Below are 15815 nucleotides of genomic sequence, written 5' to 3'. Positions count from 1 at the left end.
CGGTAGATAATCATAGCATCAGCCAGGATGGTTCTGTCTGTTTCCCAAAGCGTCCGCCTCGTCGCTTCTTCTAGTCTCGGTTAATAAAGCAACGTTAACTGAGTCTTTGAAAAAGCTTTTGCGGGCATCGGAAGGCCTAAGCGCCCACGGCATGGGGCACCCCGTGTTACCAACCATGTGATGGGACAAGGATTCAAAGTGGCGCCCACACCCTGAGCCACTGCTTACCAGATGCTTGGCCCACCATGAGGGACTTCCATGTTGGAGCCCAGGTCCCAGTGCAGTGACAGGAAGTAGAGGGGCCTTTAAGAGGTGGAGCCTAATGGGCATCCTTGGGGCCCTGCTCATGGAGGGACTAAGGTCATACTCTGGGGACTCTGTAGCTCTTAGACAAGAGCAGGACCCCCCTCTCTGGCTTCAAGATGTGATCTCCCCCTGAGCATCCGCCATGATGGGATGCAGCTAGGTGAGCCCTCGCTAGAGCTGGCCCCAAGCCGAGTGGACTTTCAAGCCTCCCAAACTGGGAGCTATATAGACCTCTTCTCTCTATAAGTTACCCAGCCTCAGGCGCTTTGTTATAGTTATGGGAAATAGACTAAAGAGCCCATCTGCCTGCTGCACCAGCAAGACCTAGGTGGCTGGGGACTGGTGCCTTTTAGCAGCTGGTGCCCATAAGCAATCAGAACGTGTTTGAGTGGATAAACAAGTAAACAAACTGAGAGCATGTTTGCCTCTCCAGAGGCAACTACATGGCCAAACAACTGGAAGCAAAAACCAACCAAACAAAAACAAACATCCATACAATCGCGCCTACTGGTGAAGGGGGGGGCTGGCACGAGAGGGCAACGGGTGGTCCTGTGAGGCCCCGAGTTCTGGGGGGGAGCCCCGGCTCCCCAGGAGCGGGCCCACCGGTGGAAGTCCAGGCTGCACAGACCCCGCGGCCGAGCCAGGCCCGCCTTCCTCTGGTCTTTCCTCGCCCTCCCGGACACAAGGAGCCAACGGGCCTCATTTCCTTCTCTCCCCACCACTTCTTGCAAAAGGAAAGCACAGGGCAGGAAACGCCTTCGCCAGAGCGCCCCCTGGTGGACGAGAGGAAAGAGGGGGCGCTTCGCGGCCACCCCACCCCGGCTCGGGCAGGGCGCCCGCCCGCTGCTGCTGGCCTTACGTTGCAGAGGGAGTGCGTCCGGTGTCGCGGGGAGTTGATGTCGCTCGGCGTGGACGACCGGTCGCCTTCAGCAGCAGACGCGTCGGAGATGACGGACGGCTGCCGGGAGTGGCAGGGGCTCACCCTGACCGCTGGAAGGAGGGACGGTGAGTGAGGGGCGGACAGACAGAGGTCCCTGCGGGCGACTCTGCCCTCACCCCGCAGGCTGCTGGGGAGACCCCGCCCCGCCCTCTGGATCCAGCGCAGCAGAGTCCCAGAGAGACCTAGAGGTCACGCCAGCCCCTCCCCAGCCCGACCACGAGCCGTGCCTCCGAGACACGGCCTCAAGCGGCCTCCCCATGGGCCTCCCTGCCTCCACTCAGAGCCCGAGGTATTTCGCCATATTGGGGGTAAAGATGCTCCCCCTCAGACTCCCCCGCAGTCCAGGCTCAGAAGCGGCCCCCGTGCTGTCACCGTGAGCCAGTCACACCACATGGCCTTCTGACTGGCCCGTCGTCGTCTCCCTCCTGCCTCAGCCTGCAGGAGGGAGACTTTCCAAGATCACTGCTCTTACCCCCTTTTTTTGCCCACGAAAGTGTCTGCTTCCTGGCGGTTTTTCTCCCGGTGCTAATTACAACCCCTGAGCGTGCTGGCTGGTTTATTTATGTGTGTGTGGTCCCCGGCATACTGACGATGTCAGCTCTGGGAGGGCAGGCGTCCCGTGCCCTTTATCCATGTTGAATCCCAGGCCTCGCGGTGCCCGGCACATAGTAGGTGCTCAATAAAGAGCAGGGCACGAAAGGCCCAGCTCAGAAGCCCCCCCCCGGCCCCCCCAGCAGCTGCCCCCTGCCTGCGGGTGCCAGCACTGCATGGGAAGGCAGTTTTCTGTTACTGGAGTGCCTGATCTGTGCAGATATTCCTGAAAGGGTCAGTTTTCTCCACCAATATCAGCTGTGTGGTCCAGTGGGGAGATGGTGCGGAGAGTGTGTTGCACAGAGTCAGCTTCTATGTAGGTGAGTTTAGCCTATGGACTGTGTAGCCTCGGGCAAGCTTCCCTCCCTCTCTGGGCCAGTTCTATTCATCTGGAAATGGGGACAACAGTGGTAGCCACCCCCCAGAACAGTGGTACATTTGACAGGTGCACTACAGTGCTGGGAGTACAGAGGGCCCAGGGATAGCAGAGAGCCCCGAAGGCTTCCTGGAGAAGGAGGAGGTGTCAGCTGTGAGTGAGGAAGAGACTCTGGGGGAGGAAGGTCCCAGAGAGCAGCCTGTCCAGAGCCGGCTCCATCCATGGGCTCTGTGGCCGCAGATACAGATGACTGGGGATCAGCTGTCATCCTGTGATTCCAACACTGCCCCGAGCCCATCTGTCCTCCTGCCACCCCGCTGGCCAGGATCCAGAAGAGCTGGTGGCACCCGGGGGCCTCGGGAGGGTACGCGGCAGCCCTCGAGGGCGCTCAGTCTCCCTGCCCGACGAGGGTGCTGGACCCGAGTGGTTTTATTATGAGCTCTTCCAGCTCTGAGTCTTGGCTTCCGATGCCAGGCCTCCCTTCAGAAGCCCCTCCAAAAGGCACCCCTGCTCGGGCCAGACAACAAAGGGGGGCTGCTCTATGCTACACAGGGAGGGCTCGGATTCTATTTACTGTCAGGGCTCTAAAGCCCCAGGCCACTGGTCAATCAGGACAGTGACAGCAGCTAACACTGACCTGGCCCCTTCCAGAAATGTTAGTTTATCTTCCCCACAGCAGACAGGAAGCTGGAGGTCAGGTTGGCAGAGGGAAGTTTCAGTAAACAGACACCTGATATACACTGCACACTGAGACCCCAGCACAAGAAACGAAGGACCCTGACCGAGGTCACGGACACAGCCCCAGTAAGCAGCAGGGCCAGGATTCGGGCCCAGCAGGGTGAGTAGTGACCTGTGTCCCTCTGCCCAGTGACTCGCCCGCTGGCTAGACAAGGGACATCAGGAGCCGCGGCCTCTCCCTGCCTGGCCCGGCCCGGCCCTCGGGGGCTGGGCTGTGTCAGTGCATCTCCTGTCGGTTGCCAAGGCCAGCTCTGCTCGCGGCCTCCAGAGCCCCGGTTCCTGCCCCCAGTGCACATGGGGGTGTGGAAAGCCCAGAGTTAAGGACCCGGGTGCACCGGCTGCTACCAGGTGTCCCTTCCCAACCTGTACCTGTCACACAAGGGCAGCCACTGCGGGAGGGACGCAGCATGGAAGCCAGGTGGCTCACAGATGTGCCACGGGCAGTAGGTGTGGACACGGCCCAGACAGCAGGCCTTCCTGTGAAGTATCTGGGGCAGATACCTGTGATATTTACAGCTGGCCTTCTTGTGTGCCCTGTGATTGGCTGAGCTGCCCTCCCCTAGTAGACTGCCTGTGTGACCCAGGCTGGCCAATCAGAATGCCTGCTTTTCCCTAGACAGTGATTGGTTTAGGGTTGACCAAGTGATCCAGGCTGGCCAGTCAGGATACCTTCTCCCTAGATACAGTGATTGGCTCAGGTGTGTGCATGTGACACACTCTGGCCAATCAGGCTCTTGCTTTGGAATCTGATGTGGATAGAGGAGGAAGAGATAGTTTCTCTTAAGACTTTTGGGCTATAATGGCCTTAAATGTCGAACTGCTTGGCCCTTACACAGAATATATGTGGAAATCTCATCTATTTGGGGTGGTTTGACTCTTCATTTAAGAGTTAAACTGGTTAAAAATAACGACCACTATGCTAATGATTTGCTGACTTTTTTGAGCTTTCTACTTCTTAGCTGCAATCTGGAATTTAGAAATCAGGGACTCATTTTATGCAAGCAGTCTGTTTTGCCACTTTGTAGGAAGAGGAGGCCCAAAGATGAGGCCAAAGGGAGGTGGGCAGAGCCTAGAGATGGAGAGAAATGATCGGAGGGAGCCGGCTGTTGCCTGAACCTCTGGATCCAGCGATGCCTGATGTCTATCAGTCTTTTCAGTCACAAGAGCCCACGGTGTCCACACTGTCCCTGGCAAAGCCTCCCTCCTGCCGGGCCCGCGGTCTCCGAAGCCCCCCCTGGAAGCCGCCCCTGGAAGCCGTGCAGGGCCAGGCCCAACTCACCTTGCCGGTCTGCGGGGTGGGGGGGGTGTGAGTGGTAGAGGGTGTGCTGGCTCTGGCGGATGGCCGCGGTCAGCGGGAGGTCGGCCTGCACCACCCACTCCTGGTTGCCATTGAGCACCGTCTCGCCCGGCATGGCGAGGGAATGCCGCTTGGGGACGTCCTTGGTCAGCGTGGCTAGGGACTGCTTGGCCTGGGGAGAGAGCCAGGGGACAGGAAGGAGAGGGCGTGACCGAGGGTCTCACGGGGCTGCTGCTCTTGTGCCCTTAGCACCAAGCATGAAGCCGAGTACCCTGCCTTTGTGCCGCCAATCACTGGCCTGGGCAGCTCCTGCACCGGGACCCTCACCTGGGGGTCTCCAGGGCCACAGGGAGCCACAGGGCCCTGCAAGTGGAGAAGGGGTCCAAGACCACGCCCACACCCATTCTTTTTTTTTTTTTGCTGTACTGGGGATGGACCCCAGGGGCATTGTACCTCTGAGCTACAGCCCAGCCCTATTTTTTAGTCTTTTTATTTTTGAAACCGGGTCCCACTGAGTTGTGAAGGGACTCGCTAAGTAGCTGAGGCTGGCTGTGAACTGCGATCCTCCGGTCTCAGCCTCCCCCGCCCCCCGAATGCTGGGATTGCAAGCGTGCGCCACCACGCCCGGCTGCCACCACCTGTTCTTTATAGTTCTCTAGGGTTTGATGCAGGTGCAAGGAAAACGTGTTTGGCTTCCGGCACTTAACTCTTTGCCAGGTGCAAACACCTGCCTCGCGGCAGAACCATCAAGAAGATGGGGACGGTCACAACCGCCACCAACCAGTGGGAGGGGGCCCTGCGAACGTCTTGCTCTCAGAACCCCACCTGGAGATGTGTGGAGCAGGAGGGAGCCTGCGGGTGTGTGGCTCGGGCATGGCCAACGGCCTTCTCTGTCCAGCCTCTGAAATCTTTTAGTTGTGTTATTAGTAGCCTCCTGCTCCGTGCGTGTGTGTGTGTGTGTGTGTGTGTGTGTGTGTGTGTGTGTGTGTGTGTTGGTGGTGGTACTGGGGATTGAACCCAGTGACATTCTACCTCTGAGCTATATACCTCTAGTTCTATTTTATTTTTTATTTGGAAACTGGGTCTCGCTAAGTTGCAGAGGGCCTCGCTATGTTACTGCAGCTGGTATCCTCCTGTCTCAGTCTCCCAAGTCCTGTGGCTTTTGTTAGAAGTGATCTCAAATGCCTTTAGGGAAAAAGAGTGTGTACTAGGAAGGTATCAGGGGGTCGTGGTCTGACCCAGGCCTGCCGCTTCCCAGCTGTGGGCTCCTAGAAGAGGCCCTTCACCTCTCTGCGCTGTGTCCCCATCTGGCTGATAGGGATGGTGACAGTCTCTCCCTCGCTTTCTTGGTTGCCATGGAGAGCGCTTGGCCCACAATCAGATGCTCTGGAGGAAGGAGGAGTCACTGGACCACTGTCACATTCAGCAGGTGGTCGCAGGAAGGAGGAGTCAGGATGACTGACGCCTAAGGATGGGAAGAGACTGGGGGGGGGGGGTGGCAGGGACCATGCTCTGCCTGGGGCAACAGCAGCTCCCAATACCTGCAGGACCAGCTGATAGAGGCCACCAGGGATCCCAGTTCCCTCGCCCCGAGGATGCCTGGTCCCATGGCCTGCCGTGAACGCGCCTAACCTGAGTCCTCTGCCCAGTTTTGAGAGGGAGGCATGCTTGTCTAGGGAATCTCTTGGGCGGGACCCTTCAGAGAAAATACCAGAAGGCTCGCAGTCCCATTGACTCTGGTGCGTGGCTGGGGCATTGCAGTAGCCCATAGGGCTGCAGACTGACTGGCTATGGTCTTTCTGCACGTAATAAACACAGAGATTAACAGCCAGACTCTCCTCAACAGGGTGGTGGTCCACCGACCTCTGGCATAGAGGGGCAGCGCCAGCAGCAGAGGAGGCGCAGGCTCCACCTCGCCCTCCGCGCATGCTGGGGGAGGCTCAGGGTGGTCCAAGAAGGCAGCGGCCCGGCCCGTGGTGGTGTGTGCAGGGCTGGCTGCCTCAGAGCTGAGCACAAGTGACTCCAACCCTGTGCGATGTCAACCCAGTAAGGGCTACCCGTGTGACTGGGGAGGCCCATGGGGAACTCCTGAGGGCGCATGCGGGCCGGTGAGGGGAGCCCTCCTCCGGGCCATTGGCCACTGTCATTCCAGAGGCCTCCCACCCTGAGGCCCGGGCATGACCCAATCTGCTCAGCTGCACAACTCCCGGGGTGGCTCTGGGCAGCCCCTGCACTCAGAGCCTGGTCCCCTAAGCCAGGAATAGTGCCAAGCTACATGTCACCCAAGAGTCTGTTGCTGGGTGAGGGTGTCCTGCTCGAATCAGACGGCAGTGACGGTCACACAACTTGTCGACATCCTAAAATCCGCTTAACAGCACATCTTGCCAGGGGTGGGGGTACATGCCTGTCACCCCAGGCCTTGGGAGGCTGATCGCAGGAGGATCACGGGTGTGAGGCCAGCCTGGGCAACTTGGCGAGGCCCTCCGCAGCTTAGTGAGACTCAGTTTCGGAATAAAAAAATAAAACAACAGGGCTGGGGGTGTGGCTTGGAGACAGAATGACTCCAAAGTTCAATCTCCAGTGCCCAAAACAAATGTACATCTTACAGGGGTGAATTTCATAGTATATGAATTATATATCAGTAAGGATTATTTATCTCTTCCTCTCCCCTCCCCCCCTCCCAGCAGGCCACGAGTCAGTGTAACCGTGAGGGTGAATGGCCTGGGTACCGTCCCGCTGGGAGCTGTTACAGCAGCTGTCCCTGTACCAAGGGAAGACCAATGGCCGGGCCTCAGGGCGCCACTGTTGCCACCAAACGCCAGAGAGGGCTTTGCATGTTGAAAAACATCTACAGACGCCGCTCTGGCTTCTCCAAGGGAAGCGGGTCCCTCTCGGGTACGGGGAGAAATGAGTGCTAAGTCCCGGCTGGGCCCACTCACCCCACAGCACCAGGCAGGGCCCCTCTTGACACCCGCTTCCCGCTCCGTGGGGTCACTTAAGAATTTACCCAGCACTAGCCGCCGCAGCCAGACACATTCCAGGCACGGCAGACAAGAGACCCAAGATGGGCCATTTGGACAGCTGGGCTGGACTGAGCTCTTTTTTAATCGGGGTGAAATGCCATCAGAGGACATGATGTCCCACCTGTTCTCCTCAGCAGGGAGCTGTGGGGCAGACCATCCCCGCCTAGAGTCCTGGCGCCCCCACTCTGCAGCTGCCCTGGCCTCTGCCCGCTCCCGAGCTGCCCTCCAATGTCCGCCAGCCACAGCGGCTTTCGGTCACTTGTGGGATCCCCCAGGGAAGAGCCTCTTTCTATCCATCCTGGTCACTAGGGCAGGGGTGAGGGGCTGGGTCCACCAATAACTCAGCCCGGAGCCTGCAAGCCTGGCTGTGAAATTCTGCAGGTGGGAGGGACCTGCAGCCAGGTGGGCGCCCCAACAAGATGAGGGCTGTCACGGCTCAAAGTAGAACCTCAGGTTGGGTGTCTGTGTTGACGCTGTAACAAGCACGCCACCCTGAGCGCCGAATGCCCCCACCAGCAAGGCTGTCTGACGCCTGATAGAAGGAGGAAGGAGAGGCAAAAACCTACGTTTTCTAGTCAGAACAGAAGCAGGCTCTGGCCGAGCATGGTGGAATGGAAGCCGGGGTGAGCCTGCTCCCAATCCAGAGACCCAGGATGTCTCTGGGGTGCCCACAGCAGCCTCACCTGAATCTTTCCTTCTGGTCCAGCCCTGGGGCTGAAGTTCTTCCTGCTTGGACAGCCCTCACCGCTAGGGGTCAGCATTGGACAAGGAGACCGGCCAGGCCCGGGTGCCCTTAGGAAACTATCAGGTCACTTGGACACCAGAGCCCACAATTCTAACCACACCCTAGTGCTAGGACAGGGCACGCTGCAGGACGGCCACAGGCTGTCTAAGGAGTCACACAGCCCCACTCCTTGGGGCCCCACACCTCCACCTGGCCACGAGCTCTCTGAACCTACTCAGCCACCTTGTGGGGCAGGCAGGGTGTAATGAAGACCCTCGCCTGCCCTGCTCACAAAAAGGGCTCAAACCTGGAAAGGTCTGCGAGTGGCTGGGGTGGCCCAGGAGCAAGGAACGGCGGGGCTGGGGTGCGGTTCTCCACCAGCCCGGCTGTGTTGCACCCCGGCACACGCGCACGCACCCCAGGCCTCTGAGCCACAAAGGGCGGGGCTTTGAGGGTTGTTTTTTATTTGGGGGTGAGGGGAGCCTTAACAACCCCAAGTTTGACAATTGTGCTGCAAATATATTTGAGACTAGACCAAATATATTTTGGTATATTTTGGGCATGGTGGGGCACACCTGTAATCCTAGTACTTGGGAAGCTGAGACAGGAGGATCACAGGTTCAAGGCCTGCCTCAGCACTTAGTGAGACCCTCGGCAACCTAACGAGACCCTGTTTCAAAACTAACTAACTAACTAAATAAATAAATAAAAAGGGCCGGGCTGTAGCTTAGATGTAGAATGTCCCAGGGTTCAATCCCTAGAATAACAACAACAACAAAAAACTATAAAAATAGACCAAATCAACCCATCAGTCTGTCTGTATGTCATGTATAATCCTACCACTCTGAGATAACTTATGTTAATATTTGGCATATTTCCTCCCCAAATTTTCCTAAACAAAAAAATATATACCTTTGAATCCCCAAAAACCTAATTTTTTTTTTTTTTTTTTTTTTAGCAGTAGCCTGGGAAATACAGAAGAGTGGAGGTCCCCATACTTCAGGGTCCCAGGCGGGTGGGTGGGCGAGAGGCTGTGGCCGGCTCTGGGGGCCACCGGAGCCCGTGGTCTTGGGCCCTGCATCCCCTCCCCAGTGCTCCCGTCCGTGCTCCCCACTCGGGCCGTGGACAGACCCGCCACTCCCCCGCTGCGGAGCTGCCCGGCGGGCTCTCACCATGGCCAGCTCGGCCTCCAGCTCCTTCATCCGGTTGTCCTTGAGGTCCAGCTGCGAGCGCAGCGCCGCGGCATGGTCCGTGGCCTCCCTGGCCTGGCGCCGCAGCTCCCACTTCTCCCGCTCCAGCAGGTCCTTCTCCTTGGCCAGCGCTTTGACCGCGTCCTCGCTCTCCTGCGGGCGGGGGAGAAGAGCGCGCCCCGGGGGTCACCACCAGCGCGGGGCGCCCCTGGATGGAGGGGGGGGGCGGGAGGGCCCTGGCGCGCGGCCAGGAGCTCCGGCTCTGCACAGGGAAAGCTCTGGGTTCGAATCCTGGCTGAGATGGGAACAGAGAAACCTGTAGCGTTTACTCACGGAGCAAAGCCCGGTAACGCTATTCTGAATGGATGGATGGATGGATGAATGGATGGATGCATGAATGGGGAAGCAAGCCTGTGCTGCTCCATGTCTAAATGGGAAGGGGATCCATGCTGCGTTTCTCCAAGAACTGTCAAGGCTATAGTGTCCCAGAGGAACGACCTATCAAGGAGTCTGTCAGAGCGGGGTACAGCAGGTGTCTGGGACCTTGTTCTGTTTGGGACAACATGTGTGCACAGGAAGATGGGGGTGACTACGAGACTCCACCGCCCCCCCAGTGGTCCAGGCTGCACAGGTCCTGCCGCCACGCCACAGGTCACAGCCAATGAGGGGAAAAGGCACCCCGCCCCCTCCAGCTGTCTGTCCCCAAGACAGCAAGCAGCTGGTCCCCCGCGGAGCTGTGAAGGCCAAGGCCTGACCGAAGGCCGGCGGCACCAGTCGCGGGCAAAGCCAGCAGCAGACACAGCTGCCCAAGTGGGGCCTGGACGCTCGCAGCTGGGGCACTTGTGAAATGGCAGGTGTCCCAGAGAGGGTGGCTGCCGCAGGGGGCAGCCCCACCTGCCCAGTCCAGCGCAAACTCAAGGCCTCCCTGTGGCCGGCCTGGCTTCCACACGCTAAGAGAAGAGGAGGAAGCGGGAGGAGCCGGCTTGTCTCTGCCTGGTTTCCGGATAGAGAGGGAACCCAGGCCAAATCCTGGCTCTGCTGTGACTGCCGTGCGTCACCTCTGCCTCAGTTTCCTCATCTGCCACTGCAGGGACTCTGGCGTCCTCTCGTGGGGCTGAACGAGCTGGTCCGTGTGGAGCTCTACCCAGGGCTGGGCGGGCAGCGGACCTGGCTCACGCCCCTCGGGCCTCCTCCTCTAAGAAGCCTTCCCTGACCACCCGTGAGTGGCAGCGGCCCTCCCGCTCTAAGACCTTTCTCTTCTTCAGACCTGATGGCGGCCATTCAACCAACATCCACAGACACCCTCAGCAGGCAAGAAGACAGAACTCTGCGCTCAGGAAGCTTGCACTAGAGACTGCTACGGTGGGGACTGAACGGCCGGGGAGCTGGCAGGTGTTCACGGGGCTGCTCGGGAAATGTCCGAGTTAGGAGGAAGGCGCACAGGACCCTCAGGATCGCTGCGGCTCTCTTTCTGCTGGTTCCGTCGGTCATGAGCAGACTGAGGGCCATACCCTGGGTGGGAAGGGGCTTTTGAAGCCTGGACCCTCCTCCTCCCTCCTCATGACGGCGTTTCCGGGCAGCAGGAGAGAAGGGCTTCGCAGCAGCTGTCTTGACGTGCTCTGTACACTACTAAGGGTTTCAGATGCATTGTTGTATGTGTACACATATTGTGCGTGTGTGTGTGTGTGTGTGTGTGTGTGTGTGTGTTACTAGCAATTGACCCCAGGCACATTCTACCACTGAGCTACACCCCCAGCCCTATTTTTTACTTGGAACCAGGGTCTCTCAAAGCTGCAGAGGGCCTCGCTAAGTTGCGGAGACCAGCTTTGAATCTGTGATCCTCTGTGCCAGCCTCCCGAGGACCAGGATTACAGGGCGCCCTGCCATGCCTGCCTACGTCACGGTGTTTAAGTCTCATACTCAACCGTGGGGCAGGGACTGTGGTTATTCCTGCTCCACAGATGAGCAACGCGAGGCCTGGAGAGGTTCAACAAAGTCCTCAGCCGCCCAGGCAGCGTGGTGGGGCCCCCATCCCTGCGGACAGCGAGGCCTGGAAGGAAGAGAAGGGAGCCCCCCCACCCCGGGGAGGGGGATTTGGAACCTGGTGGCGGTCCAGGGTGGCTGGAATCTATGGGGGAAGGATTGGCCAGGCTGCTGGGGTCTGGGGTCCCAGGCATACTAGGACCCTCAGGGTCCCTAAGTTGCGGAGCTGAGGCCTTCTGGGGCCAACGTGGGGACAGAAAGCAGCCCAGGAAGGGAGATGGTGAGGAGGGGGCTGCAGGGGACAGAGGTAGCTGGAAGGTGGCAGAGCGGGAGGAAGGAGGCCAGTTCACGGGGGCCTCACCATCAAGGTCACCTGCGTCCTGCCCCCAGCCAGCCCGGCCCATGAGAACCTCCCAGCTGGACTGCGGAGAGTCCCCCGAGGCCCCTCCCAACCACACCCACGGGGCAGGGCGTGTGCGCTTGGCACAGCTTTCTGGGATGTTGTAATTCTGGAAGTTTCCCGGGCAGCCCAAGGCCCGTCACTCCCAGCAGCTGGTGCTGTCCTGGCCTCCCTGCTGGCCAGGGGCTGGAGTCCTGCCGCCTGGCCCGGCTGAGGCCTGCGGCACTCCCCACGAGGCGGGTCCCCAAGCACGATGAGCAGCCTAGCCCCAGGTGGTCAGGGAGCTGGAGGGTTCTAGAATCCTGTTCACACTACTTTTCAGTTACCATATGCAATATCTTGTAAGAGGCCAAATAGCTGGGTGTGGTGGCACATGCTTATAAACCCCATACTTGGGAGGCTGAGTCAGGAGGATCACAGGTTCGCGGCCAGCCTTATCTACTTAGTGAGGCCCCCGGCAAGTTAGTGAGACCTGTTACAAAATAAAGAATAAAACACAGGGCTGGGAGTGGAGCTTGAAGGAGAATGCTCCTGGGTTCAATTCCTAGTATTGAAAAGAAAGAAAGGAAGGAAAGAAGGAAGAAAGGATGGATGGACGGACCAAATAAAGCCGGGGCATGTGGCTTCTGCTTCTCCAAAGTAGCCCAGGTGGCCTTGGGCCAGCCACTAGGCCCTGGAGCTCAGTCCCCGCCTGCAAGATGGGGTTGGGCCCAGCAGGAACTGCAGGCTGTTATCCTGCTGTTGCTTTGCGAGCTGGAGCCATGGGAGCGACTCTACCTGAGGGACAAGGTTCAAGCTAGTAAATTAAAAACTGGAGTGTTTTCCAAATTTCATTTTTCTGCGTGAATCGGGCGGGTATCGTGAAGCCGATCGACATAAGTGACGTGATGCTCGGCTGGGGGCACCGGAAGCCACCGTGGCTGCTGCGGCTACGAGGCCTCTGCTTAACCGGCAGCTTCAGCCCAGCCCCACCCTTGGTACCTGTGGCTTATTGCCAAGTAAGAGCAAAATTACAAAAACAGCTTTCACATGCCGTTAAAAAACACAAGAGAAGCTGGGCGTGGTGGCAACACTGGGCCGGCTGAAGACGGGCGGATAGCAGGTTCAAGACCAGCTTCGGCAATTCAGCCGTTCCTTCAACAGCTTTATGAGACCTTGTTTCAAAATAAAAAATAGCCAGGGCTGGAGGAGTAGCTTGGAGGAAGAATGAATGCCCCTGGGTTCAGTTACCAGTCCTGGAAAAGCAAAATAGACACTATGACTGAGTGTGCAGGTGAGCACGCCCGCATACCAGAGCGCCACACAGGTGTGCACCTGTGTTATCAGCCAGAGGAGGGGGGCAGGGGCTCTGCGCCGTCCTCTCCACGAGGGTCAGCTGGAGCCTATGGACCAAGTGCCTGCTGGCAGCTAAGGGCAACGGGGACAAAGGACCCTGAGCCCGCCAGCCCTTCCCAGGTCAGAGTCGGAGCAGGTGGACGCTGGTGCCCCAGTCCTTCCTCTGGGCTTCTTTACTCGCTGCTACACACAGGACAGACACAGGAAGGCTGACCTATGGGACCCAGCTCACGAGACAGACACAGGCCGTGGTGGCCGGTGATGCCAAGCAGGCAGGGGAGGGCGACACCCAGAAAAGAAAAGCGGGGAGCCCCAGACCACCGCCAGAGCCGTGGGTGGCCCGGCCAGGCGCGCTCATGGAGGTGACTGCAAGCATCACCAGTGACAGCCAGAGTGGACGCGGGGACCAAGCGTCGAAATTCCAATTTGGTCTCTGACGTCCGGCCCCTTGACCACAGCTCAGAGGCGGCGGTCCTCGACCCGACTCGTCCAACAGGCGCGTTGCCCCAACCTTCGAAGACCTGCTCGGACCTTCTGTCACCGGAGAGGCTGCGGGCTGGCCGCACCTCCCCCTCCACTTCCGCTTGCGTGCGCACCGGCGACAGGCCTGTCCCAGGTGTCGTGTCCTTGGACAGCAGGGTTTCTGCCTCGCACACCAGAAGGTTAATAAGACTCTCTCTGCAGACAAAAGCAGCTCACAAAAAGCCATGCTTGGCTGGGGCTTGACTCTTTTTCACTTTAACTGTCAATATCCCTTTGGGCACAGCCATGCTGCATCTACTGTACAGATATTTACAAACCCAATCCTGCAATGATCTGACTCCAAACCCCTACTCAGCCCACAAAGCCCAACTCATGGTCACCGCCTCTGCGGAGCCTCCCGGGACTCCCTCCCGTGGGCAGAGCTCGCTGCCGCCTCCTGGGTGCTTCTGGGTTCCTCAGGCTTTCATCATAGTGGCACTAACACGGTGCCTCGCACACGTCCACTGAGGGCTTTGCGTGCCAGGCACCAGGCTGGATGCTTGGCCCCGCATCTAGAAATCCACAGTTCTGCAGGTCCGCACCATGACCAGATGGACTCCTGCACTCCTGTCCAGGGGCTGTGTGAGTTTCTCGGGGTGCCCAGGCCCTCTGCACACACAAGTGCCCTCATCCATCAGTGCCCAGGATGCAAGGGGCGGAGCCTGCGAGGGGCGGAGCCTTGCGGGGCGGAGCCTGCGAGGGGCGGGGCCTGAGGGGGCGGGGCCTTGCGGGGCGGGGTCTGCGAGGGGCGGAGCCTGCGCTGGCTGGCTGGGCCAGGCGGGGTGGGAGCCGCTGACCTTGCGGTGCTGCTCATAGTTGCGGATGAAGTCCCGCAGCTGCTCCTCGCGGCTCTCCAGCGTGGCGTACAGCTGCTGCATCTGGCTCACCAGGTCCGTCTTCTCGCCCTTCAAGCGCTTCCGATCGGCTTTCATGGCTGCGGACAGAAGGGCGCGTTAGCTACCCCGACCCCTGCTGCCCTCGCCTGGCGCCTTTTTCACAGATGAGAAATCGTGGTCGGAGGGGGACAGTGTCTCTCTCCGGCTCCCACGGCATTTAGTGGCCTTCCCGGGGCGTGGACACAGGGCCCCCTCATCTGGAGTCCTCTTCTCACCAATCAGATTGAGCCACCTAGCATTTGGGCGAGTGAGACTCCGTCTATAAGACCCCCGGATGGGGTTCTCGCCCTCCTTAAAGCTTCCTTCCCAGCCCTAAGCTGGCTGGGTCCCCCATGGCCCAGAAGCTGAAGGGGCTCCGGTTCTCTGCTGAAATGAGCCCCCAGGGCCACCTGGAGCCCAGCAGGAGGACTCAGCCCAGCCCGGCTGGCCCTCAGCTGCCGTTTCCTGTCTAGGGAGAAGTGTCTGATAGCAACATGCGCGATGACACTAAAAGTCTATGCAACAAAAAGCGATATTGATGCTGGGTTTAACTGACAGGGAAAGTTCACGACCTGTCATCCCAGTACTTGGGAGGCTGAGACGGGAGGACTGCAGGTTTGAGGTCAGCCTCAGCAACTTAGTGAGGTCCTCAGTAAATCAGTGAGGTCCTAAGCACTGTGTGGATGTATGCCATTTTCAATAGGATCCACATAAAATAGAGCTGGGGTGTGGCTCAGCGGTAGAACATTCCTGGATTCAATCCCCAGCACCCTCCCCTCTGAACACACCCCTAAAATAAAAAATCAAAACCAAAACAAAGCCCTTGTGCTTCAAAGAACACTGTCAAGAAAATAAAAAGATAGGGTTGGAGATGGACTCAGTGGTAACATGTTGTCTAGCATCCACGAGGCCCTGGGTTTGATCCCCGAAACTGCAGTGAACAAAGAAATAGAGATGATAAAAAGTGAAGACCACCTCCAGAATGGGAGAAAATATTTGTCCTATGTCTGATAAGGGGACTTAATATCTAGGATATATAAAAAAAACTTACAACTCAACTCAATAACAAAATAGATTTTCCTTTTTTTTTTTTTTTTTTTTTGGTGGTCCTGGGGTTCCTGGAAGCCCTTCTACCTCCGGGCTACACTCCCAGACCTATTTTTACATTTTTATTTGGAAACAGGGTCTCCTAAGTCAGTGTGCGCGGCTGGCTTCGAACCTGCGCGATCCTCCTGTCTCTGCCTCCCAAGCGCGGGGATTACAAGCGTGCGCCACCACGCCCGGCTTAGATTTTCCATTTGTTAAAAAAAAAACAAGAAAAAGCCAACCCATGTTGAAAATGTGTGAGTAATCTAATGAGACAGTTCCCCATGAAATGGACAGTAAGTACACGAAAAGGTCATCATTAGCCTTGAAGGAAACACAAATCAAAACCACAGGGACACCGGGCTTGGAGGTGCTCACCTGTAATCCCAGTACTCGGGAGGCTCTGAGCGGAGGATCACAGGTTCGAGG

The 15815-nt window shown here is 58.2% G+C and overlaps 1 protein-coding gene across 2 annotated transcripts in view; it reads right to left on the bottom strand.

Moving 5' to 3' along the window:
- The window catches only part of KAZN (kazrin, periplakin interacting protein), a gene marked incomplete at both ends in the record, with an annotated part of 415307 nt that overhangs the window by 46155 nt on the left and 353337 nt on the right, over positions 1–15815 (bottom strand). For both annotated transcript variants that reach the window (XM_080690664.1, XM_080690665.1), the window contains 4 exons: positions 1166–1296; positions 4231–4420; positions 9168–9338; positions 14223–14359. In XM_080690664.1, coding sequence (XP_080546790.1) covers positions 1166–1296; positions 4231–4420; positions 9168–9338; positions 14223–14359 — 629 coding nt within the window. The remainder of the gene's footprint in view (positions 1–1165; positions 1297–4230; positions 4421–9167; positions 9339–14222; positions 14360–15815) is intronic.

The sequence above is a fragment of the Muscardinus avellanarius genome, assembly GCF_963383645.1.
Source record: "Muscardinus avellanarius genome assembly, chromosome: 3".
Taxonomy (NCBI): Eukaryota; Metazoa; Chordata; class Mammalia; order Rodentia; family Gliridae; genus Muscardinus; species Muscardinus avellanarius.
This window is presented reverse-complemented; position numbering and strand designations above follow the sequence as displayed.